The 26912-nt window shown below is 36.4% G+C and overlaps 1 protein-coding gene across 1 annotated transcript in view; it reads right to left on the reverse strand.

Moving 5' to 3' along the window:
• The window catches only part of RGS12 (regulator of G protein signaling 12), a 208328-nt gene that overhangs the window by 10740 nt on the left and 170676 nt on the right, over nucleotides 1-26912 (reverse strand). The window contains 7 exon segments of the mRNA XM_074274976.1: nucleotides 12985-13596; nucleotides 16459-16612; nucleotides 17121-17200; nucleotides 18421-18517; nucleotides 21429-21555; nucleotides 22549-22622; nucleotides 23050-23244. Of these exon segments, the coding sequence (XP_074131077.1) occupies nucleotides 12985-13596; nucleotides 16459-16612; nucleotides 17121-17200; nucleotides 18421-18517; nucleotides 21429-21555; nucleotides 22549-22622; nucleotides 23050-23244 (1339 nt within the window).

Consider the following 26912-nt stretch of genomic DNA (forward strand, 5'->3'; position numbering starts at 1 on the left):
GAGAAGAGCAGACAGAGAGAGAGAGAGAGAGAGAGAGAGAGAGAGAGAGAGAGAGAGAGACAAGAGACAGAGAGAGAGAGAGATAGACAGAGAGAGAGAGAGAGAAATAGAGACAGAGAGAGAGATAGACAGAGATGAGAGAGACAGAGAGAGAGAGAGAGAGATAGACAGAGAGAGAGAGAGAGAGAGCGAGAGAGAGAGAGAGAAGAGAGAGAGAGAGAGAGAATATGATGAATATGAATGATAGGTGAGTAATGAAATGGGTTCAAAGGTAGAAGGGCTTGGTCTCAACAAGGAGAAGGGCCACCTCATAGTTAACTAGAGAGTGAAGAGAAGACATACAAATGAATATGTAGCAAGAGTTTAAGGTAGGGTTGAGCAAATTATTCAGCTCTTGGGAACTGGTCTTAATTTTCTCAATAAAACAGATAAATTCATTTTCAGAAACAGAAGGAGGCTGAAGTGAAGAGGAATAGAGAGAGAGAGAAAAAAAATATGGAAGAGAATCAATAAATGAAAAATAGAGAAGTCTTCTGTACAAACAACAAGCCTAATTATGTTATTTCCCTCAGCCATGAGCTCCTTAAGGGTCCTTAAGGGCAGGTTCTATTTCATTTATGCCTTGTTTTTTTTTTTTTTTTTTTTTTTTTTAGCAATGCCTTATACATAACAGTCATTTAATAAGTGTACATATTCTTAAATTGAAGTGAATTACGAGTATGGGAGTAGAAGCAATCACCTTTATGCCCAAAATGTTTTGCTGCTAAAGAAAAAAATTCTACTGTGTGAATTTCAACAAAATCAGTTCAAAAGTAGAATCTTTAGGGAATGTAGAATAAACACCCATCTTGGAGGTCTTAAAGCAAAAGTCTGGGAAGATGACAAACTGGGGATGATGAAGGGATTCTCAGTCAGGTATGGGTTGGATAAGTTGTTCTCTGAAGTCTCCTGCAGATCTCTTTTGGCATTCCAGAATTTGGTGAATTTGATTTTGATTTCTGATGAAATTCTTGAAAGCATCACTAAAAAGGTGGCTTATCAGTGTTTAGAAACTTGCAGCTTCAATAATCACCAAAAGGCACAAAGCTTCCTTCAAAACACTACTAACCTTATTTCCTCTCTTTTTTTGGTCAAGGGAATGCATACCTGAATTTCAGCAAAACATTTGACTATAAGTTTTTCATGTTATCCTTGTAGAGGAGATGAAGAAATATAAATGAGATAGCCACAGAGTTAGATGGAGTCAGAGCTAGTTGAATGACTAGAGTCAGTCACCATTAATAAATTAATGTTAAATTGGAGGGCGGTCTCTGCCACAGTACTACCATATTGGCTTTTCTGCTATTTGCTATTTTATCAATGACTTGGATCAAGTCTGCCATGGTAATGCTTATCATATTTGTAAATGACACCAGATTGGAGGGATAGCTAAAATGTTGGGATAATAGACTATGAATTTAAAAAGATCTCGATAGAAATCCAACATGAATTTTAATGGAGAAATTACTGTGAATTCCTACACTTGGCTCTAAAAAATTTCAGTGTACAAGTACATTACAGGGGACATGACAGAGAATGGGTTTGTGTGAAAAAACTCAGTTTCAGTCAATTTCATATAAATCAACATTATGATGTGACAGCCAAAAAGGATCATGTGATTATAGGTTGTATCAATAGGGAAATAGTGTTTGGAACAAAAAAATTGATAGCTTCTGTGTATTTTGCCCTGATAATATCTGGATTGTGTTAAATTCTGGGATACACTATTTTAGGAATGACACTGACAAAACTAAAATGTGACCAGGATGGTTATAGGACCATAGCCTGGAATTATAGTTGTTTTTAAGTCTGAAGAAGTTGTTTTTAGGTCAAAGAAAAATTCACCTTTGTTCTTCTTGGCCCTAGAACAAGGAACAATTAGTTCCTTGCTATAATCCTGCTAAAGAACAAATTTTGACTCAATAAGTAAAAAAAAGGAAAAAATACTTCACTACAACTTGAACTGCTTAAAAGCAGAATAAGCTGCCTTGGGAGTCGGTGGATTCCCCATCACTGGAAGTCTTCAAGAGCAAGCCGGATGACTTTTTGTTGTAAAATAGATTTAAATATGGGTTGGAAGTAACTCTATGATTTCCTCCAATTTAAAAATCTGATGCACTTTACAACTATCCTTTGTGACAGGAGGGCAGGTATTATCCCCAATTTATAGAGAAGGAATTAAGGCTTGGATAAACTGACTTGCCCAAAGAAATTCAGCGAATAAACAATAATGCCAGATTTGAATTTAGGACTCCTGAATCCAAGATCAGAACTCTTTCCACTGTAAGACCTTGTCGTATTAGATGATGAACAGTGAAAAGAATCAGAAATATTTAGCTAGAAAAGAAGAAGTTTGGTACTCAAAATAGCCATTAAATGAAGGCATATCTAGTAAATCTCACAAACCTATTTTAACAAGATCTTAAATTCCCACCTGACTAAATAATGATCAACAAATTCAATAAGAAATTACAGTAAGTGATTTTTCCATCCTGGGCAACTCACTTAACCTTATTCACTTCAATTTCCTCATCTGTAAAATAAGCTATAGAAGGAAATGGCCAACTACTTCAGTATCTTTGCAAGGAAAGTCCCAAATGCGGTCTTGAAAAATTGGATATGACTGACTGACTAGACCCTAGATTCTTAAACTGTGGTTTACAATCCCACATGGATCTCCTAAATAAATGTAAGTATTGTAAAATTATGATTTACTACCAATAAATGGTTGATTTACATATCTCTTTCATATACCTTTATACCCAGGGTCATGTAAAAATTTCTCAAGAGAAAAGGTGTTGCAAGTGGAAAAAGTTTAAAAAGACCTGGACTAGACAACAACAAAAGTACAAGAAAATCCTAAACGCTGAAATGATCGAAATCTACATAAATGTTTGTTCTTTGTCATATGGCTTTAACATTTACCTTGTGACCATGAACATTATTCATTTAACCTCAATAAACCCATCTCTTCATCTATAAAAGAGGTATTTGTATTTCTATACTTAGCTCTCAGAGTTAAGATAAAAATATTTTTATAAATCTTAAATATTGTTTAAATGCAATTGATTAATGACAGACAGACAAATAAAGGAATACATTTATTCAAATTGACTATAATTTCAAACTTTTGCTACAATCTACCCAAAGCATTTTGCATGTTGTTAACCTTTGAGAGATACCTCAGGTCTCCCCTTGGAGATTTCTCCATCTAATCAGAATAAGGCAGAAGCTCCCTTTTCCACATCCACTACTGGCTATGTTTTAGAATATGTATGCATTTATTTCTGGCATCTTTATACTTATCCAGTGTATACATCCTTTTAGCTCTTGAATCCATCCAAATTATAATGTCTAATTCCATGTGATTTTGGACGAGCTATTTAATCTCATTTTCCTCATTTATTAAATAGGGTAGGTGGCTATCTGACCTCTGACTTGTCTTCTATCTTTGAATCTATGATGTTATGTTCCGTCCATGATTTCCCCCCAACATTATGATAACACTTACCTGGTGAAATAATCTCACACCAAGAAAAAATCTTATTAGAAATTATGCTATACACATATTTTAACATATTTAACATGTATTGGATTAACTGCCATCTGGGGAAAATCTGGAACACAAGGTTTAGCAAGGGTCAATGTTGAAAAATTACTCATGCATGTGTTTTGTAAATAAAAAGCTTTAATTTTTTAAAAATGTGTTAACTACATCTCCTCCCAAATTAAGGAAAATAAAAGATGGTTCCTTTGTATTACCATAAAGTAGAATGTTGAGAAATCTAAAGGTCCAAGATTTCCAAGAATGCAGAAATTTGCAAATCATATAAAAATGGTGTTTTCTTGGCTGTTTGATCTCAAGCTCACAATCATCCCCTCCCTCTTCAACATCCTCTCTTGAATTTCTTTCTTCTCTTGATTTCTGTGATCTTGTATTCTTGTGATTTTCTTAACTAATTTTTTTTCTGCATCCAATGTTTGTTTCTATTGCTCATCTCATCCTCCCCCACCCCAACTATGGTTTCCCTCTCAAAGATCTGGCCTTGATGCTCTGCTTTTTATTTTTAATTTTTCCATTAGCCCACATTTTCTTGTGACTTCAGCTACTGAATCTCTATGGTGACCCTCTCTAACCTTGACCTTATACATGCACTTCAGTCTCATTCATTTTTTGTATGCATAAATCTCTACTTAGGTAAACAGCTCCCTCTTCTAACTCATCTGAATTCATTGTCTCTTCTCCCCTTTCAACTAACTACTTTTCCCAAATAATGTTTGGGTTAATGGTGTTAACTTTCTCCTCCAAATCTTGGCTCTCTTCTATGCTCTATATCCAAACTACCACCAGGTTCAGTAATTTTTTAAAGAATGTCTCAGAGTTGTTTTTTTTCTTTACATTCCCACTGCTTCCACCACAGACCAGGTCCTTACTCTATAAGATTACTCTCAATTTCCACCATAGCATCCTAGGTCATCTCTCGAATTCTAGTCACTATGCTGAATCCTATAACTGAAATGTCCTTTTTCCTCTTCTTTACCTTTTGAATTCCTACCCATCCTTCAAAGTCCAATTAAAATGGCACCTCATTCATGAACTTATCTGATCCCCTTGTTGGTAAAGACCTCTTCCCTCAGATCTCACATCGTACTTTGTTTGCAGATATTTAATGTGCATGGGATAAGAAGTGCTGTCGTTATGTGTATACGCGTGTGTCCGCACATTGTCCCCCATTTTCACCATAAGCTCCATGAAGGCAGGGATTGTGTCATCTAAATTTTTTATTTCTCTTCCCCCCCCCCCAGCCATTCTCAGCACATAGTAAATGCTTAATAAAATCTGTTGAAAGAATAAACAATTTACAGAACAATGAAACATTATTATTATTATTATTATTATTATTATTATTATTATTATTATTATTATTTTACTGAGGCAATTGGGATTAAGTGTCCAGGGTCACACAGCTAGGAAGTGTTAAGTGTCTGAGACCAGATTTGAACTCAGGTCCTCCTGACTTCAGGGCTGGTGCTCTATCCACTGCGCCACCTAGCTGCCCCTGGAATCTTCTTAAAACACGTTCTTTTATCATGTCATTTCTCCTTATCAATACTAAAATGATGTTCTATTGCCTATGGAATCAAGTCTAAACTCCATTAATTGTCTTACAAGGCCTTCCATGATCTGGCTGCTACCCTGTCTCACTAATCTTGTTTCCCACTGTTCCATGTAATATACACTCTTCGATAAACCAGGATTATCTTCTCATTTATGTATTCTCTCTCTGTATCTCTCTCTGTCTCTCTCTCTGTCTCTCTGTCTCTGTCTCTGTCTCTCTGTCTCTGTCTCTCTGTCTCTCTGTCTCTCTCTCTCTGTGTCTCTTTCTCTCTCTCTGTCTGTGTGTGTGTGTGTGTGTGTGTGTGTGTGTGTGTATGTCTCACTTTATGTGTGTGTGTGTGTGTCCCTGTCTCTGTCTCTGGTCCTTTCCTCTGTCTGGAATGTCTTCCCTTTCCCTTCTAAGTATTTAAAACCTCCTTATACTTCAAGGCTACAGCCAATCTCTCCAGCTCCATGAATTTTTTTTTATTATTATTCCAGCTCACACTCATCATTTGCTTCACTAAACTGACAAACACTTGTAACTAATATGATCTATTTTAGCACATAAATATACTCTGTTTTATATGTGACTAGATCATAGGCCTTCTTAAGGTAAGAAGTCACATCTTGGGGATTTTTGTGGTAAAGAGAGACACAGTAGATTCTCAATATATATATTTCTGAATGATTAATTTACCTGTAGTTAAAACCACAAGAGAGATAGGGTATTTAATATTCAAAACAAACAAAAAAAAAACAAGTGAAGAATGATTTAATCTGATTCTAGAATTATTTCTTTACTTTACATACCCCAAATCCTAATCATTAGCTTTCCAAAGATTCAGGACCAATATAAAATAAAATATCCCAGTTTCCCAATCAAGACTAAAAGGAATCCAATGTAATGATAGGTAAGATAAAATCCGTTTCTCCTTTAAATCTAAGAGAATCAGATGACAGTCCTGAATATTTCCCAGTTCCTCTTGTTGCCTAGGTTTTTTTTTTGGTCTACAAATGAGGTTTGGAATACTAGGCAGATGAATACCAAATTTAAACAGAAACAGGTCTTTTCCAACTAAGTTAACTTGCTATTATCTCTGATGATGAATGAGCCACTTCCAAATCTTTTTGTGATAGTTTTCTTAACAATAGGACAAGAATTTCCTCCTAAATAAAAAGGCTCAGATAAACAGGTGAAACTGTTATAAAAAGGAACTTTAAAATACATAATTTTATTTTTATATACATGCATGCATTTATGCATGCACACACACACACACACACACACACACAAAATATGATGGTAAGGCATTTTTCAGTCTTCTGGGAAATCTAAAAACACTTTTTTGACTTACTCATTTTGATACTTTGCGAGAAACTGAGTTTAACAATAACAGTTCAGATTTCCTTAGCTGTTACATGTTTTTAAGCATTTTTCTTACGTCAATCCTATGAGAAAGATACTGAAAATATTATTGCTATTTTATAAAGGAATAAACTGAGGCTAAAAACAGTGGCTTGCTTGTAGTCATATAGTCAAGAAGAATCTAAACTAGGATTTAAACTGAGATATTCAAGCTTTAAGGACTCTTTCAACTTTCTCATGTTTTGCATTTTAACTTTTAGAAATTTGTCTAGAAATAACAAATGCTTGGGTATTTGGGGGGTACAATAACCCCCCTCTTTCACCACCAAAGCTTTTTTCTCTTTTTACTTGAAGGGACTACTGGGCAAACATCAGGTATTTTAATCAGTATTTTCTTGGGTTTGTCTACAGATAATCTTACTAAAGAACATGAATAATTCATATCTTTGGAGAATCTAAATTTTGGACAAATTTGAAATCTTCCATTTTACTGCTTTTCTGCAAACTGGGTCACATCTCTAAACTGAGAACTGCTGATTTCTCTCTAGTGGTGAGATGAATATTAATCAGTGACATGATCAATGATTCCCAAAGCATGCCTAGCCCAACTACTAACACAGAAGGTCGTTTGCTTAGGATGAACCCAGATAATACAATTTTAAATTCTCAACAAAAACCCCAAGATTGCCGAAAGGGGGGCTCTTTATATTTTGTTAATCATGGTATGGTTGTGTACAGATCTCTGGACTTGGAATATGAAAGACCTGAGCTGAAAGCTCACCTTGGATGCCTACTAGTTGTGTGGTCTTAAATCATTTAAACCTCTCTCACTCTCTCCTTCCTCATCTTTAAATGGAGATAATGTCTAAGGACAAGTAGACAGCTCAGTGGATAGAGTGCTTGATGGCTCTCTTCATAAGTTCAAATCCAGCCTCAGACACTTCCTAGCTGTGTAACCCTTGGCATGTCTTAATCCTGTTTGCCTCAGTTTCCTAATCTGTAAAATGAGCCAGGGAAGGAAATGGCAAAGCACTCCAGTATCTTTGCCAAGAAAACCCCAAAAGGGGTCGATGAAGAGTTAGATACAACTGAAAAATGACGAGAAACAAAAAATACTTTTCAAATGAATTAATACTGCAATGTGCTTTTCAACCTTGAGGTGCTATAATAAGTGTTAACTTTTATTGTTGCTACAGACTAAGCAGGTCTCCAATGAAGAAGCAGCCATGCAGACTAGCTGGGAAAGTGCTGGATGCAACATCAGGCTTAAATCCTAGACTTTATGCTTACTAATTCTGTGATCATGAGCAAAAGTGCCTCACTTCACTTTCTTGGGCCCTCAGTTTTCTCATTTATGAAATGGCTGTAATAAAACTCATGCTAGTTCTGTGAGAGAATGTTTGCAAACATTAATGTTAATTATAATTATGAGCTTTTATAAGCAATGATAGAAAAAGGTCCTGCCCTTTAATACATGACAACCCTTCAGAACAAGTTGCCACTTAAAAGATGTTTTTTTAAATCTACGACAGTGCTCAACAAATGGAAATTAATGACTCTACAGTTTTCCTACCCGATGGAGACAATGCTGCAATCAAAACAAATCTATGCTAATAATAATAATAAATAATAAAAACTATATTTTTAATATGAGAAGGGAGTGCCTGTCATTCACCCATAGCTCTTAAATATAATGTGACTCCATGACCAAAGCAAGACTCAATTATTTTGTATCCTTTCATCTTTAAGCTATTTACAGGAGCAGAGATCTAAATTTTTTTCCTCTTAAATAAAAAGTGATGGTTTATCATTGCACAACCCTGGGGCCACATCAAAGGATGGGGTGATGAGGAGATCAGTGAGAAACAGTGCATGCTGGAGCTGATTTGAGATTCAGGGTGCTTTAGAAAGTCTGTTCCCTGCCCACCCACCCCCATCCCCTAAGTTGCAGATATATTCTCTCTTCCAAACCCACAGGGTAAGGGTTGGAGTGCTAGAATTGCTGCTATGAGACTTGAGAAGCAAAATGAACAAATCGGCTCCATGGAAAGCAAAAAAGCACACCAGTATGCCAAACAGCCGTTCTGCATACAGCCCCAGGAGGAAACATCAACAGCAGAATGAACCATGCCAGACATATGGTACAGAAAAAAAAAAACCCTTAAATGGCAAAGGCAGAAAAGTATAGCTAGTTAAGACTTTCAAATCTTATTTTTCAAGAGTGAACAAGTAAAAAGCAATTTAAATATGACTTTTAAAATGTGTTAGAAATCTTATTTTGAAAGATTTAAAGCTTTCAAATTTTCCCCAAAAGAATTTTAATTCATTTTCAAAATATATATCTCAATACCACTATAAGAAGTTTCAACATACTAGTACCCACTCTCCCTAACTATGCTATATTGATCTCGTGTTTATTCTGTATACACATATCTCTATATATTGTACACATACTTAAAGATATGTTATCCTATGATAAAATGGAAGCTTGAGAGTATAAATTGTTTCATTCTTTGTGATTGTCGCATTTAGAACAGGGATTAATTAGTAAAGAGTGAATGCTTAATAATTGCTTGTTGATTGATACAGAATCATAGACCTAGAATTGGAAGGGATTTCAGAGATAATTTAGTCCAATCCATACCTGAAATATGAATTCCCATTTTCCTTTCTTTCTTCATTTAACAATAAACCCTTTTCAAAAGGAGACAGCCATGTTAGGCATTAGGGGTTAGGAGGAAATGAAAGTAGAGCTCATACAGTGAGAAGCTAATATCCAAACACTATTAATGATATATTTCAGTAGTGTTTCCCAGGAGGTCCAATATATAAACATGTGCTTCTCCCAAAGGGTTGAAGTCCTCAGCCGATTTGGTATAAACTGATACCTCTTTCTAACATTTCACCAGGAGCCTCATCTTCCAAGAAACATCTTTGTCTTCATCAGAGGGTGTTTCAACCCAACCTTGGCAAGACTGGACACTAATTAGGTATTTTTAGCTTTAATTGGTTCACCTGGCTAATTCTCCCAATAAGACTTTATTTTGACTGCTAGATAGCCAGAGATAAATCATACTGACTAGTGAATTTATGGACTCAATCAAGGAGTAAGACCCAGACATAGCTCTCTAAGCTTAGGAATGACTTCAATAAACTCCTAGATCACTACCACAGACCCCAATATCTTTTATCCTATCAACCTCCTTTTAACTACTAAGGCGAAGGTTTATTAGTACAATTAGCCAATGTGTGAAGTGAATGAATATTTATTTGGGGGTTTTGGCTGATTAGTTTGGTCAGTGCTGAAAATATATCATTTTCCCATCTATGAATTAAATAGGATTTTAATAAAACTGATAAGATTCTTCTGATCATCCTTTAGGAACACAGTGCTCTGGGCCAGAAAATAGACAATCTGGATTCTAATCTTAGCTCTATTACTTTCTATCAATGACGGGAGGAGGGGGAGAAGAGGGAGGGAGAGAGTGAGAGAGAAAGACAGACAGATAGAGACAGAGACAGAGACAGAGAGATAGAAACAGAATCACAGAAAGACAGAGAGAGAGAGACAGACAGACAAGAGACAAAGAGATCAGAGAGAGGAAGAGAGACAGAGAGACAGAAACAATCAGAGAGACAGAAAAAGAAATAGATCCAAGGCCAACCTGAATATATAATGTAAAAAGTTTGAATCTTCAGAGAACTGATGACTTTCTGTTCACTTCAGACTTGTTCTTTGGGAAAAGTAAAAAATATATATAGATAGATATAGATATATATGTGTGTGTGTGTGTGTGTGTGTGTATAGCTATAGCTATAGCTATAGATATATAGATATACACACATATATATCTATATATATGTATGTATGTGTATATATAAATATATATATATATATACACACACACACACACATATATATATGTATATATAATTTAATTTATTTAATCTTGCAAAAGTATTTTGAACCAAAGGACTTTCCTGGTCACAAATCTAAAGATCTTTTGAAAAACTCTAATGAATTAAACGCACAATTTTTTCCAGATATATGTATACACACACACACACACACACACACACACACACACACACACACATATATATATATATACACATACACAAATATATTATATATATGGGATCAGTTTGGATTTTAAAAACCATCCCACTATGGTGAATGTTTCAGCTCAAGCCTTTTATGTCCTCAGTATGTACAGTTCTCAATTATTTCCACTATTCAAGACCAAGAAAAAATAGAGGAAATATTATAGAAGGTCCAAAACCTTATTCTCTCATATTTCTCTTTCTCGATATAACTTATACAAAAGCTACTTAATACCATAAGTCTTTAGATTTCAATTTAACCTCCTCCTCTTTTCACTGAATTCCCATTTGATGGAAGAGTTAAGGAAGCATGAAAAATAACTGACAAGGGAAGAGACAGATGGACAGTGATGTGAGGGTAAGACCAGTTTACCCAAATAATAATATGAATTATTTATATAACTAGATGACTAAGATTACTAAAAATGTGTACGATATTTAAATATATTACAGCTTTGGGGTAATCAAAGTAAACATCTAAATTTCAGACTTCACATGTAGATATCAAAGGATATTTCATTTTTATTATCAATCCCAGTGATCTCCCAAAAATCTGCTCACTTTCCAAAGGAAAAAATATCTTTGTTTTAAGTTTAATATTTTCAGTTTTTACATATATACACCAGTCTATATTGGTACCATTAACATTTTAAAAGGTACCAGAACATCACATAAAGTACATTTAACGTAATCACACTGAAACATTTTAATTACTTTGAGTTAGATGACAGCTACAGTTGACTATTAAGGCAGAAAATGATCAAATAAAAAGAGAAAAGTGTAAAACCAGTTGAGTAATTAGATCTAGAGTTTATTCCTCTCAAAAGAACACATACAAAATACATGTAAAGGCTACACAAAAGTATCTACAAAGCAAGAGCAGAAAACGGAAAAGGTGAAAGCTACAGTTCAGTGATTATACAGAAATATAATGCATGCATTAAAATATGCTCCATTTCTAAAGCTGCGAGGATAAGGATTCTCATATTAGCACTTCATAGAAAAAACTAAAACCCACCGGGGTATACAAGTTCTGAAAAGGGAGATACAGATCTATACATATATACATAAAATACACTGAAAATATGCACTTCATATGTCCTTAATAGAAAGCCCTGGGTTACAGGTCAGTCAACAATTGATCATAGACCTTTTCTGTCAGTTTATGGAAATAAATGTGATAGAGCAAAAAGGAATCATTCACATTGCCATATAGAAGAATATAACAATCCAAAAGATATTTACATCTCATTGATAAAACAAAAGAAACAACAGACATCACTATGTAAAAATATATATTAAAAATATTAATGCTATCTTACATTAAAAGAAATGGTGGTCCGACAAACCATGGCACAATTAATTGAGCGAAAGAGTAAAAATGAATACGGTTTCTGGAAAAATTTTCCCTGAATATGTTTATATTCAGATGGATGCTAGAATCATGTGTGTGCCACAAGTCACACTTCCATTTAGAACATCTGTAGCACATGGAAACAGCATTTGCTACAAAAACATGTACACTTTTGGACAATATCAAATTTCACACTCTGCTTTTAGGGAAACTACTGCTCTAAATTATGGAGGGTTTTTTATTTTAAATGCAAACTGACTCAATTAAAATTTAAAATGGATTCCAGCCAAATCCATATCATTTGCTGTGCTTATTCCTAGTACTAGAAATTAAATGTCATTTTTTTTCTTCCTGGATATACTAATGGTGAGTAATAGTTTTTAACTAGGTCTTAGGCCGTAAAGGTCAAAACTTTGAATTTCCCCAGTTTTTGTTTCAATGCTCTCTGCAGGCCCTGGTCTCTACACTGGACTTTCGTTACCATTTCAATTTGATTCAGTGCTTTGATTTTCAATACTTTCTACTACACTTATATAGTAATAATTAGTTATTGTTTTTAAAGGATTAGGCAATGTTAATTAAACCAAAAGCAACATCATTCATGTAGGAACCTATAATGATATTTTTCTTCTAGAAATGGTAGGGCAAAAACTATTACCAGAAGTACTGGTATAGCTACATTTGAAATTCAAATCCTCTTTAGAGCAGGAGGCAACTTTCATAGTCAGCAAGTGTTTTATCCATGATATTGAAGATTATCAGAATTTTAGTACCCCAATAATCCATTATTTACTAATTTTAGACTTTGTAACACTCAATATTTAAAAAAACAAAACTAATTTCTTTTAACGAGGAAGAGACTGTTGCAATGAAAGCTTCTAACTCAAATATGGATAGTTCAGAAAGGTAACCTAATTTGGACTTTTAAAACTGAAAAATGGATGTAGAATACTGATATTAACAAGTGAAAACATAAAATAAGTTGCAAGCGTAGAGGAAAAAATCAAAATCTAGAAATACCTGAAACGGATCTCTGATAGCCAGGTTTTTCCTGTTTATCTGTGAGAGGAGTTGGGGGCGAGTAGTTGGCTTCGCTGAGTTTCGAGGCATCGGACGGCGGCGTTGGAGGAGGTGGTAATAAAGTGCTGTTGGGGCTACTGATATCTCCTTCGCCCACGAGGGTTAGGTCGGCGACATTCTCGTCATCTATAGTCTGTATGCCTTCGGCAGCGGGGAGCTCCTCCGACTGCCTCTTCCATATTTGTGCCTCCTGGGCACGTGGGATGGGAGACAAGGGGGCACTGAAGGGGCCGCTGTAGGACTTCTGGGTGGGGAGGGCAGCCAGCGGAGGCCGGGGCTTGCTCTCGGCAGGCCCTGGGCTCTTGACCGGGCTCTCGGGCCCGCTGGGAGGGGACTCCAGCTTGCCGTTGGGTTGTGTGGCCTTCTCCTTGCCGCCGTTTTTCACAGTTCTCTTGCTTAGGCCTTTGGCTGTGGCGGGAGTAGATGCACTTGGCTCGGCGGCACAAGGCGGCAAACGGAGAAACTCTGGCAGGACCAGGTCCTCTTTCCTTAGCAGCCCACGTTGGTCATCTGCTCTGTTGCTCTGAGCCTTGGAAATGAGCTCAAAAAACTCTATTGGGGAAAAACCCATATTGACCGTTTTAAAGAAAACATCACTGATAAATGTCAACAATCACCAAATTTATTTTCCAGGAGGCTGGCTCCTGAGTTATCTGCTGTCCTGTTGTTCTAAGGCCTGGAACTAAGGGCTATCTTAAATGGGGACCTTTTCACTCATAAAGGCAAAACTTTTGTCTTAGATGGTCTTCTGGGAGTGTCTTCAGAATTTACAATGGCCATACTCAAGTACCTAAAAATAAAGATTTATAAAATCTAGACTCCTGGTTTTTTCCCAATGTTTCAGGGCACATTTTAAAATACATAATATAAAATTTTACACTAATTCCCATATCACCACTATGTTTGTTTTAAGAGTCACTCGATATTTTTATATTTTAGCATAATCATATCAATATTTTTGTATCTTTAGGGGAAGTTAAAACTTAAAGGTACGAAGATATTGATATGATTATAAAAAACACAAATGGAGAACAGGGTGGCTAATCTCATGATTCTCCCTCTCTCACTGATGCTCCTCCAGGACCCTACTCTCTCCACCCAGAACATAACTCTCAGCTTTGGAATGAGAGTAAAGTACAAGATCCCTTGGCAATACAACCATTTGATTTCATGGAGCAATTTCCACTAGCTATAAAATTCATAGAACTATGAATAATCAGGAAGATCTGGAGCTGGGCCACCCTGATAGTGTTCTTGGCTCTTAAGCATAATAATCCTTCTAAAAGGAAGCCAACAACTTGCCTGTGCAAGGGGGAGAGAAGGAAGGCATTCCCCTGGATGCCACTCTTTCCTCCAGTGTTCAAGGTCCAGAACACCAACTACCTCCTTAGATGTAAACCCTGCCTCTTTCACTTTGATGTTGTGTGTGGTAGAGGGACATTGCACCAAAAAGAAGAAACAATGGTTCTGTTCCCTTCCGCTTCCTATCCAGAACAGGTGTGCTCTTATTTAATCTTTGGACACTTTTCCCATCTAGAATAAATCCAGAATGGTAATTTCCTACAGACAGGATTGGATTTTCATACCTTACACAAAGGATATGATTGAACATTGTCTAGTCTCAAACTAGGGCAGGTTTAAAATTTTTCATTTAAACCCTTTTAAGCCCCTTAAAAATATCTTGCCAGAACATAAAAATCATGTATTTGATGCTACTTGAATATAAACAACCAAAGTGAAGTTTTCTATTTTTTTAACTTCAAATGACAAAAATATCACAAACCACTTACCTGGTGAATGGAAGTCACTGAAGAATGAGGTTAACATATGTTATATTTTTACAACAAAGTTAGTAAGGGTTAGTTACACGACACATATTTAACTGCTATACTAACTAAATTTAATTTTTTGGTTACAACTACAGTGAAAGCTATAACTTTCCAACAGTTTTCAATGCTTTGGACATTACTGAGTCCATTTCTCATGTTATAAATGGAGAAACTGGGACTGTCCAGAGATAGACTATGACTTGCCTAAGTCAGACAGCAAATCAGTGGCTAAACTGAATCAGAACCCAGCATCCTTCTGCTTTGCTTCATTACCATTTTTTCTATGGAAAGGAGGTTTTTTATAAAAAGTTACCTCTTTTTCCCCTTAATCTTTTCAATAGCATCTTTCATGTATAAAGGAAAGAGTCACCATAATAGGTCACCATGCGTCTTTTTTAAAAAGTGATTTTCATGAGTAAACAAGAACTGTTTAAAAGATCTTTCTTGATGCCATAAATACTGACCAGAAGTAAACCATGGCCAAAACTGCTTTATAATAAAACCTCATTAACTAGAATCCAACTAATTTTATAATTTAGAGTTCCACTTAAACTGAGTAGGGTTTTAGCCTTAAGCTATCCATGACAAAAAAAAAATTAGATAAGCAAATTAACAGAACAAACAAGGTGGCAAGCAGCATATTTAGCCTAGTTGTAGGAGCTGTTCCTGAGGAATTTGAGCACATTGTAGGTAAATAATGCTTTTGGTTGCAAAATAATTTACCTTCCCGATTGTTAAGATCCTTCATTCAACAGCTCCCAAACTCTTGATGCCTTCTAAGTTGCAGATTTCATTTCAAAATTCTTTGCCTGGTATTCAATTCAATTTAACTCAGCAAACATTTTTTTTTAAGCTTCTACCATGTGCAAGACTCTCTTCAATCTGGCTTCAATTCACCTTTTCTCCCATTATCACCTAATCAATATTTATATTTCTGCCAACCTGGATTCCTTAGCAGCCCCTGCAGATGGGCTACTTTTTCCTGCCTCCATACTTTTGCTCACACTGTTCCCCTTCAGCTGGAATGCCCTTTCCTACAACCTCCATCATCTGTCAATAACTAATCCTTCCTTTAATATTCAAATTGAATGCTACTCACCCCAGAAACATTCTCTATAGCTTCTATTCAGGATAGAAGGCATCCCTTCTTTAGTTAAGTTCTTAACCATTTGTCATAATCACATTTCTAACTTATTTATTTCTGTATGTCTTATCTCTTTTATTTATTGGATACAAACTTTTAGAGGGCAGGAAACATCTATATCACCTCCAATATACTGCATTACACATAGCTTAACAAATATTTGCTAGCTGCAAAGAATCTCATATGTTCATTAAAATAAACCAATAATTAACCAATAAACCAATAACTAATAATTAATAATCCAAATTAATGAGGTTTTATTCTATTCCAAGTTACAGCAATAGTATAAATATGCTAATACGACAGTGAAAGATGCATATTCTTGAATGAAATGAACTTACTTTTCCAAATAATTAAGAAAAAAAGAATTTTTAATAATTTTGCTTGAAAACTGTTATTGCATTATCTAAAACATGTGGAAGTTTTAAAAAGTTCACATACCCTCTGCTTCGTCCAAATTAATTTTCTGATATTTTTTTTTCCCAATCTTTGCAATAGATTCTTCTCTCTTTGAAAGCCGGGGATCCCTAGCATTTTTTCCATTTTCTCCTTTTATTTTAATAGAATTAGACTTGCCTAGTGTTCTTTCCTCTCCCTGTATTAGAAGGAAAGTCAAAGTTCTACTTACATTTCAGATACATTGTAATAAACACTGAATACATTGCTAAACAAGAAATATTTTAAAAAACAGATTGTGGCGTTACAGATGTTACACAGATTGATTAAACCCCATAGAATATAAAGACTATATCAAGCGTATCTTTATTAAGCCACAACCAGCATTATGGGAAAAGAAAGCAATGGTTCAATATTAATTGAACTATTGGACTGCAAACGAAATGAACTGAGCAGTGGCAGGAAGGAGGACAGGAATACCCAACAGAATTGCGGCTCTCCCATTCTGGGAGGAGAAACAAGTTCAGAGAAAGGGAAAAACACAGCTTGTTAGTGAGGTCAACAGAAACATGTATATTTATAGCTTTGGCCACTAGAGGGGCGTGGCCAGGGGTGGGGCTTGGCTGGGGGACCCAAAGCTTCCACTTTTAAAGATACACTTACAACCATGAGGAAATGTGTGGAACAAACGTGGTGAGAAATATTACCGTAGCGGAGTGGTTTCTGGAACTGGGAATTACAGCTATATTCTGTTTGGCTGATGCACCTTTCTGTTTGTCTGTGAATACTAAACAAAGGGAGATATGTTTATAATCCTGGGACATCCAAACATCGAAATTCAATTACACCCAGGTTGTCCTTGACAGTGAGATTAAGTCTCTAAGCAAAGAGGTTATAAGCAAACGTTTTTCTTAAATACTGTTTTTTTTAAAAGTTATTATAGGTATGACATATTACAGAGTGGTCATTCAGAAGAATAAAAATGTCTTATTTTCTAGAATACAGAAAGTCAGTCACTTTGTTCGTTGTCTATAATGCATAATTTGTGGCCCAATTAAGTGATACTTGGAAAATAAGCCCAAAGGTGAGAAAGTAGTAAATTTAAAACTATTTTGAAATAAATGAAATAAAAACTTCTGAGAACTGAAGAATATTAGAGGGAGCAAAAAACAACCTTGGAGATTCTCTAATGCAAACTCCTTATTTAAAGAAAAGAAAACGGTGGCCCATAGAGGAGAGGTGACTTGGACAAATATTGTGAGTGGTTTTCTCCCCAGAACCAAAAAAAAAAAAAAATGACATACAATAAAGAAGGAAAATGTCCCACTGGCTTCCTGTATTCCAATACTGAAAAGGACTTCTTTTGTCATGAATGAGGTCGGCAGACTAGATTTCTTTTGGGAAAGAAATGGCTATCTTCATTTGCATGTATCAGACATAGGCAAGAACATATTGAAATATAAACAAAAATAACAATGATTTTTTTTCTAGACATGGTTTAGGAAATGTAATTATACATTTGAACTCATAATATGTGCACTTATAACATAAGTACCTATAAACAGGTAACATATGTACCTATAAAAAAAATTTATACTGATCCAAAAATATACTGTATATACATATAGGAAAGCTCCTAAATTGAAATCTCTCAGAAAACACACATATGTTATATGAATATATATTTTTCCCAGATAGCTATCAATATAAATATAATGTATACATTAAAAATATTCCTAATTATAACATTGCAGTCCTCACTCATTTTATACGAGCCAATTTAGGCGGATAAGGCAGCTAGTAATGTTCAAACCAATATATTAACATCCTTAGACCACAGTGTGAAGCTTCCCTCTTTCCTACAGCAGTATTCAGAATGCAACTCTCAGAAGGTGCACAACTATAGAAGTACCCCTAATCCCTTAGTGACAACCCACATTTGATGCCAATCAACACATTCAAACAAATGGACAGGCAGACCAAAAAAACCCCATACTGTGTGCTTACCTTTTCCTTTAGTGGGATCCTTTTCTTCCAATATCACTCTTTGTCCATCCAAATTAGAAATAGGAACACCAAGATCTAGCGGCTCCTTTTCTCCACTCTAAAGGCAGATCACAATTTATTTTATAGCATAAATAAATTCTTTCTAGGCAAGCTGATACCTGAAATGTAAAACTCAGGTGGCAGCTAGACAATCCAAGAACTTAAATTATTATCAATTTATCGTATATTTTAATTTAGAAGAATGCCACAGAACTGAAAAATCAATTTGGTTATTTTTTCATTCCTATTGTTATATTTGAAAAACAATCACTGTAAAGTAAATAGATTGAGGTACAGACAGGCAGAGCATTTAAATATTGTGTATGAGCAAGTGAGCAAGTCAATATACTGGCTAGTATATATGTAGTACATTGTTTCTTTAAAAAAAAAAAAAACAAAAAAAAACCTTGTAATTGGTCCCCTTCCCAAAACTTAGTTTAACAGATTAAGATACTTAATTTTAATCAGGTAAAAATTGTCCCTAAGTTTGGGTCTATAGCTTGCCAATATTAGACTACGTATTCTAATCTATAGTACATATACATATTCTATTATTAGTGTATATAATCTAAATCAAAGGAATGAAAACCTAGCCAATGGGGCTGAAACACTTCTGAGTGCGAACCAAACCAGATTACAATGTAATCAGAAAATAAAAAAGTAAAATGGAATGTAGGTAATGTTAAAATATGGTTTTCTAAGTCAACACAAGGTTCTCAGGGATGCTTATGTATGGTTTAGTGGCCCATTTCCTTCAGACATTAATACCATCGGTCTAAGCAACATGGCTGCTTTGGCAGGAGGAATGGAAGAGAGAAGAGATTTGAGGCAGGAGCTCAACTAAGAAGCTGCTGGAAAAGTCCAGTGCTAAGAACTTGAAGTAGGGAGCTGCCCATGAGAATGGAGATAGGAGGAAGGATGAGAGAAAGTGACAACTGATTGAATATCTGAGATGAGTTAGAATAGGGGGGTGACTGTGAGACACAGTCATGACTGGGAGTGTGGTCTAGTCCCCAATAGAAATATAGAAGTTTAGAAAGAGGGATGGATTTGTAGGTTAAACACTGAATTTGAAAAGACTATGAGGCAACCAGTTCAAGATATCTCCTAGTACACTATTTTTCATCATGCCAGCACCGGGAACAAGAGCAGAGGCTCCTAAGAGGCAAATTGAATCTTGATATAAGGAAAAACTTGCTAAGAAATAAGAGCTTTTCAAAGCTAGGATGTCCTGCTTTGGGAAAGATGGGAAAGTTCTCCCATCACTGGAGAACTCATTAAAATGGAAGCTAGGTGACAACTTCTATCTGTTAAGTGGTATACAGAATTCTTATTCAGGTGCAGGTTGAAGTAAATTACCTCTGAAATCCCTTCCAATCCTCACATTTCTTAATTTTATCTTGTTTTTGACAGTAGAATCACCACGATCACTTCTTAAGATTCCTTCCTGATCTATGATTCTATATTCAGTCATTGAGCTATAGAGATGGAATGAATGCCTTCTGTCAAATATCAGACTAATAGGCTATTGTAAACACATGAATTTGATGATAAACTCAAATTTAAATACTACATTAAGAGAGAGAGAGAAGATATTCTATGACAAGTTCAGAGGAATTTATGGCTAAAAAGAACATAAAATATATAACACATGAAATAACTGACAAAAAGAGATATTTTGACTGTTGAGTTATATAACAAAAATATTATTTTATGCCTAGAAGATAGACTTATATCTGGTCAAAGTCTACCATATCTCTATTAAGCTTTTCTTCATCTTTTTCTTTAGGACAGCATGGGATAAGAGCTAGAGAGCTAGTTTGAAGCCAAGAAGATCCTTAACCTCTAATGCTATAAGCAACTCTTTAAAGACTATGAACTGCAGAGAAAAGGATTCCCTATATTGGTACAGCAAGATTTCTTACCCCACATTGGTAGAGCAAGAGTTAGAGCAAGAGTTCTCTAGAACAGGGAAGTCCAGTCATATTCTTTTCTTAGGAAGAGAAAGACTGACTCAACTCTCCTAGGTGTCTGAAAATATGATTTCATCCTGTCAAGTGCTCTAGAGTTCAAAGCCATCATAGTTAATAGCAGATGGAACACATTTCAGTACCAGATGGGGAGGGTTAAGCTGATGGGAAAAGAGCCTGGGAATAACTAAAAGTAAATACATTTTTTTTAGAAAGTTGTGCAGGTGAAAAACAAGAATGAGTCATCTACCTTTCCCCACTACCCACAATGCATGTGATGGCTTGAACAGTGGAAGGGATTAGAACAGTGCTGACAAACCAAAGCCATGTGAAATATAAGCCATGCAGTGAATGATCCAGGATAGCTATACACAGAGAGGGTAGAGGGGAACCTTCACAGATCATTTGGTCCAGCGCCTTGATTTTACAGGAGGCCTCTGAAGCAAATGGCAGAACTGAAATGGGAAGCCCCGTCTCAGGACCCCTTTTCTAAGGCTCTTTCTCTCAGGCCTACCATATGATGCCCAAAGGAAACGAAAAGACCAATGGTCTATCCTTCTTCAGATAGCCCTCAGAGTCTTTTGCACCATGTTCTTATTTTTCCCTCTGATGCCTCCTCCTCAGGTAGAGGTAACCTTGTTCTCTCAAGCTGGCGAGGCTTCAGATCTGGACTCTGCCATGGAAGGAGTGTGCATCTTTGTCTTCAAACTAGCCTAGGTCAGGCCAGACAGGCTCATCACCAGAATACCAGAGGACAGATTTTTCTTGGCTGCAGTAATATGTGAAACACTTTCTTGAAGTACAGAGGGGCTGTAATCTGCATCGGAGGAGGGATTACCCATGTTGTTAAAATCATGGCTCTTCCCAAATACTGAAGTATTGTCAGTTATAAGGAAAATGGAGAATGCCAAGAGGAGAAAAAGTCACTGAACAGTATTTACTTTTTAATTTACCAGGTGATTTATGCTAAACATATACCACAATTTAAAAGATACTTACTAGTCTCACCACAAGATCACTAAGATTCAAACCATACTTGGCCACCACAGGCCTCAGCACTTCGGTGACTGGCTTGGTGGGCTTGGCCTTCAGTCCCACCGACCTATTAATTGGGACTAGATCAAGCCTGGAAAAAGGGAGGGAAATGTGCTGAGAAACCATTTACAACAACTACATTTAAATCTATAGAAATCTTTATTTAAAAACATATTGCTGATCTATTACGTTTTGTAAAGCATTTGCTCCAATGCCATCTGTTAATATTATTCATTACCTTCTTACTTTCAATCATATGCATTAAAACCTTTTTTAAAAAATTCCCAACAAATAAATCTGGAAAAGACTTCTTTCAAGATTCATTAATAAGGTCTCATGTTGCACAAAATACCTAACAAGAAAAGCATCTACTTATGTAACAAATTATTTTAAAATGTAACCTTGTTCTTATCTTTGGAGCTAGAGGCCTAAAAGCACCTCATATTTATATATTGTTTTAAAGTTCCTAAACTATTTTCTTTGTAAAACCGTTAGGCAGGTTGCACATCCAGATTTTACATTTTGTAATGAGAAAACTGAAGTTCAGATTTGTGTAGGGTCCCACAAATAGTAAGTATCCATATTGGAATCCCTTCTAACTTTACTGATTTGATGCTTTTTCTTCTGTATTATGGTATGGTACTAAGAAGAAACAAAAAAAGATTTGCTTGAAGACAAAGAGATCGACGCCACTGTTCTGTGTTCTTTCCTGTCTTAATCAAGCGTGTTCTAAGGAAGTTGCTTCCAGAGCAGAGCATTGGTAAAAATGGGGAGAATCATCAGGCTGATGCGCCCCACCATGACACATGACATCTCTCTGCTCCATGGGCAATCTTGCCAAGTTTCTTTTAGGCTCCTGTCTGGCCCTTGATGGCTAATAGCACACTGAAGAGGGAGCCAGTTTAATAAAATTATATTTTAATAATATTATATTTTTAATAGCCATACAGAAAGCAAAGATAGTGCCTACTTTTTACTTAGTCATAAAGGGCAACTATAAAGCTCTTACTGAAGTTCATTTTTAAAAAAGACCTTTGTGACTAGAGAGATATCAGCTAAGGTGAAACTCATTTTTTTCTCTTACCGGAACAAAGTGCGTTTTTCTAACCGTAGATCCCTGGAATCCAAGATGCTGCTGTCTTGGTGCAGCACCAACGGCTTCAGAGCACGTGAAAAGAACAAAAGCAAACAAAATTAAAGTGGGAACAAGCATCTTCCCCTGAAATATTGAACAATATGTAATGGAATGCACAGCTGTGCAGAGAACAAAAGCAGAGCTTCAAAAATAGCCCATCAAAAGAGAAAGAAAAGTTAGCATTCTTTGCATCTAAAACTAATAATAGCTTTGGGAGCTTGCAGGAAGCAACATAACATAATTCTCATAATCTGGGCTACTTCAAGAGACATTGTTTGCATAAGAAATACTAAGCAAACAAGGTCAGACATTAGAAGTTAGAACAAAGTAAGAATGGAGAAAATATTTTGCTAGAATTTTTTCTTAAAACAAGATAAATAAATCACCATCTGTTGCACTCCACTGATAAGCCCAAGATCCTTTTAAAAATCACAAGCAAACACCAAGTACCTTGTCCCCTCCTACTAAAAAAAGATCGACTGCGGCCACATTGATGCCATGTTTCTCACACAGCCCAGATAATATTTCCTTGATGGAGAATCCAGATTTTACAACCACCACACATGAGGTCCCGTCGGGAAGGTTTATGCAGCAGTGCTTGGATGACTTGTCCTTTTCGGTCACTGAGACCCTAAAGGTGTCCGACTTAAGAGAGAGAAAGAAACATGAATAAGGTAGTGAAAGTAAAAATTAAAAGCAGGAATAAGTTATCTCAGCTGAAGAACATTTATTGTCAGGCAAACTATTATTTATTTCAATAGCTTCATATTGAACTCAATAGCAATAGTGTCCAATTCAAATAAAAATGGATATGTGGCTCCACACTGAATAAAAAAAAAAAATTAATACTATCCATGGTATGTTATATTGTTATTCCTTTTGCAAAAACATTTCCCAATTACAGTTTAATCTGATGAGGCGGCACTTGGGAGTCTTGTGGAGCCTCAAGTTTGACTCTGCCATAAAGATTCATGGTTACATGGGTGGGGTCACACAAAAAAGGCATCAAGCTTTCCAGACCTAATATGGTATCCATGAATGGCCAGGCTCAAAACAATGTGGGATCTGGTGACCGACTTTCTAATGTCTAAATGTGAAATTAACTGGTTTCAGACTCAGACAATAGACAGAAAGAACATGGCCCTGGGTTCATCTAGATTAACTGTAGATTAAATGTATTTTAGACAATCACAGTTACCTGTTTCATTGTCAATAAACAGTTATCGATCTGAATGTGCTAGATCTAACAAATCTAGACAGTATAGTGCATGGAGAAAGCCCACTGAGAATTTATAAACAAAAGCACAAGCACTGCTTGTCTTTTTTAATTTTAAGGATTAGTGGAGAGGGCTGACTCCCTAGCAACCTTCTCTCAAACCAAGTACTGTATTCCAATATCCTTCCTGTGTAAAGATGGTACCTGACAACGTCTCTTTGAATTACTTTCACCAAAGCAGTGGGTGACAGGTTATAACTCTGATTTATCAAACAAATTTTTAATTAAGTAGTTACTATGCAAAAGAAACTATAATTTTTTTTCCTCAAGGAGCTTACTGCCATGTTATGGAGACAGGATACATGGCAGTTAGATGGGAGTATGGATGATAATAACAATGATGCCTATTTCTATAGCCCTTGAAGGTGTTCTCCCAACAACTTGATAGGATGCAGCACAGGTTATACTATCCTCATTTCATATATGAAGAAAGTTGGGGTATAGGAGTTAAGTGACAAGCCTAAAGTGTTCCTCTAAGACCACTCTGCCACATGACAATATAAAACAACATATGAGGAAGAGTCAAAATTAAGTGCCAGAGATAATTGCTTTAGAAATCAAATCAGGGAGAGGTCATTAGAGATTCTCATGGAGGAGGTAGCTCTTGAGTTAAGCCCTGAAAGAAAGGCAGAGAGGGAAGAATGTAGAGAGCAGAATTCTGGAGAAGTATACTTGAAACAAGGTGTTAACTCAGTGGAATAGATGAGACAATGGTTCTCTAGTTCACATATATATGTAGCATTTAGTATGACAATGTAATGGTTCTCCAGTTCACACATATTCAGTATACTGTAATGATGTAATTATAATAGGGTATTTAAACTGGGGACAAAGTCAGACTCAGAGGTGACTAGTGTATTAACTCCAGATTGCCTGTTTCATTGGGTTTGTATCCTGCATAATTCACTATACTCAAAAAGTCACAAGTTCTGTCCAGGTTCTAAACATGTCCTTGCTATTAACTTCCAATCATTAGGGGTTAAAATTTCAAAAGCCAAATTCTCTAATAATATCTTAACATAAGACGATGTAGCCTTTTTCAGATCTTTGATAATTTCCAGATTAAACGGAGTGTATTTTCTTTTTTCTTAAAGAGTCAAACTCTTTAATCACAGGATATGCTTCTATTCTCAAATCAGATATGTCCTGTCCTTCTTCTTTAGCTTTAATTAGTGCCCTTTGTAATCATGTCATGGGGGTGGACAAAGCTGCTGCATGGGTGGTGCTGATGGTGACTCTGCCCTTCCCCTTCCTCCTCCTCCCTCTACCCATGAAGGTGAAATTAAGGGGGTGAAGGTCAGGAGACGGGGAATGCCCTAATGGCGCCCCTTCGGGGGAAGCAAGCTGTGAAAGTGAGAAGCACCACACCCCTTAAGTTCATCAGCACTATACTTAACTCCTTTCTTGTCTCCATGCCTTTCAGCTGCTTTGTCAGTACCATCTCCCCCTTCTCCCCACACTTCCTTGTCTGGCTGGCCACGTTAAAACTTTTCGTTTTTTAGAACTTGTAGGATTCTTTAAAGTCAATTGTACTACATGTTTCCTCAGGAATTGAATCAGGACCCTGATTGTGTGGGGCAGGCCTGTGGGCGCTTAACTGCACCTTTGGGCAGACGCCCACTCCTCCTCCACAGGCTGTAATAGAGCCCAGTGTCATGACTCGCAGCAGAGAAACATTCTCACTGTATTCTAAAAAATCTCCCAAATGCGAAACCTCCTTGATTTGTGGTTCAATAGTGAGCCATTGATAAGGCCGCCTCTTAATCCTGCAGCAAAGCTCCTAGAAGAGTTTCCGTTTCCATGATGGCCCGGTAGCCAGGGACAATGCTGCCTTTCTGACCTTTCCCCCCTAAGTCTTATGGTCTCCATCACAGTAATTAATAAGTTCAATGTTGTACAATGGTAAAAGCAATGGATGTGGAGTCAGAAGATGCCTGGGTTTGAACTCCAACTCCAACAAGCTGTGACACCTTGTTATTGCAAGTGAACTCCTTTCTTTGTGCCTCAATATTCTTATCCATAAAATGGGGACCATCATGTGCGCACTGCTTACCTCCCATAGTTGGTAGGAGAAAGGTGCTTTGCAAACTGGAAATTCTGCAGAAATATGAGCTATTGAGGATAATAAAAACAAGACCTTTCTATCAGACAATGTCCTACAATTTTACTGTGCTTCTATTTGTGAGCTTCCTCAAGGGATAGGCTGCATGCTGCCTGGATGGAGCTAACCCCCAGTACATAAGGCTATACATTTTCTACCCTCAAAGACCAAACCAAGAGAGACGTGGGCATCTGCAGTCTGCGTCAGCAAGTTGGACGGCCTCCAAAATCATAAACCCTTCGTGTTTTCTACCAAAGTGAGGCTGGGAGGCTGGGGCCTTTTTGGATGCCACAAGACACTGCTGACTTGTTCCCTCCAGGCAAGTCCCTGAAGGCCTCGGGTTTTTCATGAGAACTAGTGCAGTTTGGGCACATCTTGTACAAACAGAGACCTGAGGCTCTGCTGAGGGAACATGGAGGTGCTAAGTCACAGAATCTGAAAGATTGATGAGTTGTGCCTGTTTCACAAAACCTTCCTCCCACACTACTTGGGGATCGGCTGGAGGTATTTGGGATATTTGTTCTGGAGATAAGACTTATGGGGACATCAAGTTTTTATGTGGAACAGGGCTCAGTCTTGTTCTACTTGTCCCCAGAATGTATAACTAGGAGTAATGAAGGGAAGTTGCAAAAACAAAAAACAAAAAAAAAAAAAAAAAAAACACCAAATTTTAGCTCATTTAAGATCTTCCAACAAGCTGCATGAATCTTTATCAAGAGGTTGACCAGGGATCTCAGGGGTCCAGATTGAGAATTAGAAGAGACCTCAGAGATCACCTAGCTCAGAGCTACTTAACGTTTTTCTACTTGCAATCCCTTTTTCCCTGAAAATGTATACAATAATATGGGTGTATAAAGATACAAAGTAAGCACACAAACACTTACTGATAATAAATCATACAGAAAAATTTTTGCAACCCCAACATTCAATTATGTA

Source organism: Sminthopsis crassicaudata, chromosome 6, assembly GCF_048593235.1.
Source record: "Sminthopsis crassicaudata isolate SCR6 chromosome 6, ASM4859323v1, whole genome shotgun sequence".
NCBI lineage: Eukaryota > Metazoa > Chordata > Mammalia > Dasyuromorphia > Dasyuridae > Sminthopsis > Sminthopsis crassicaudata.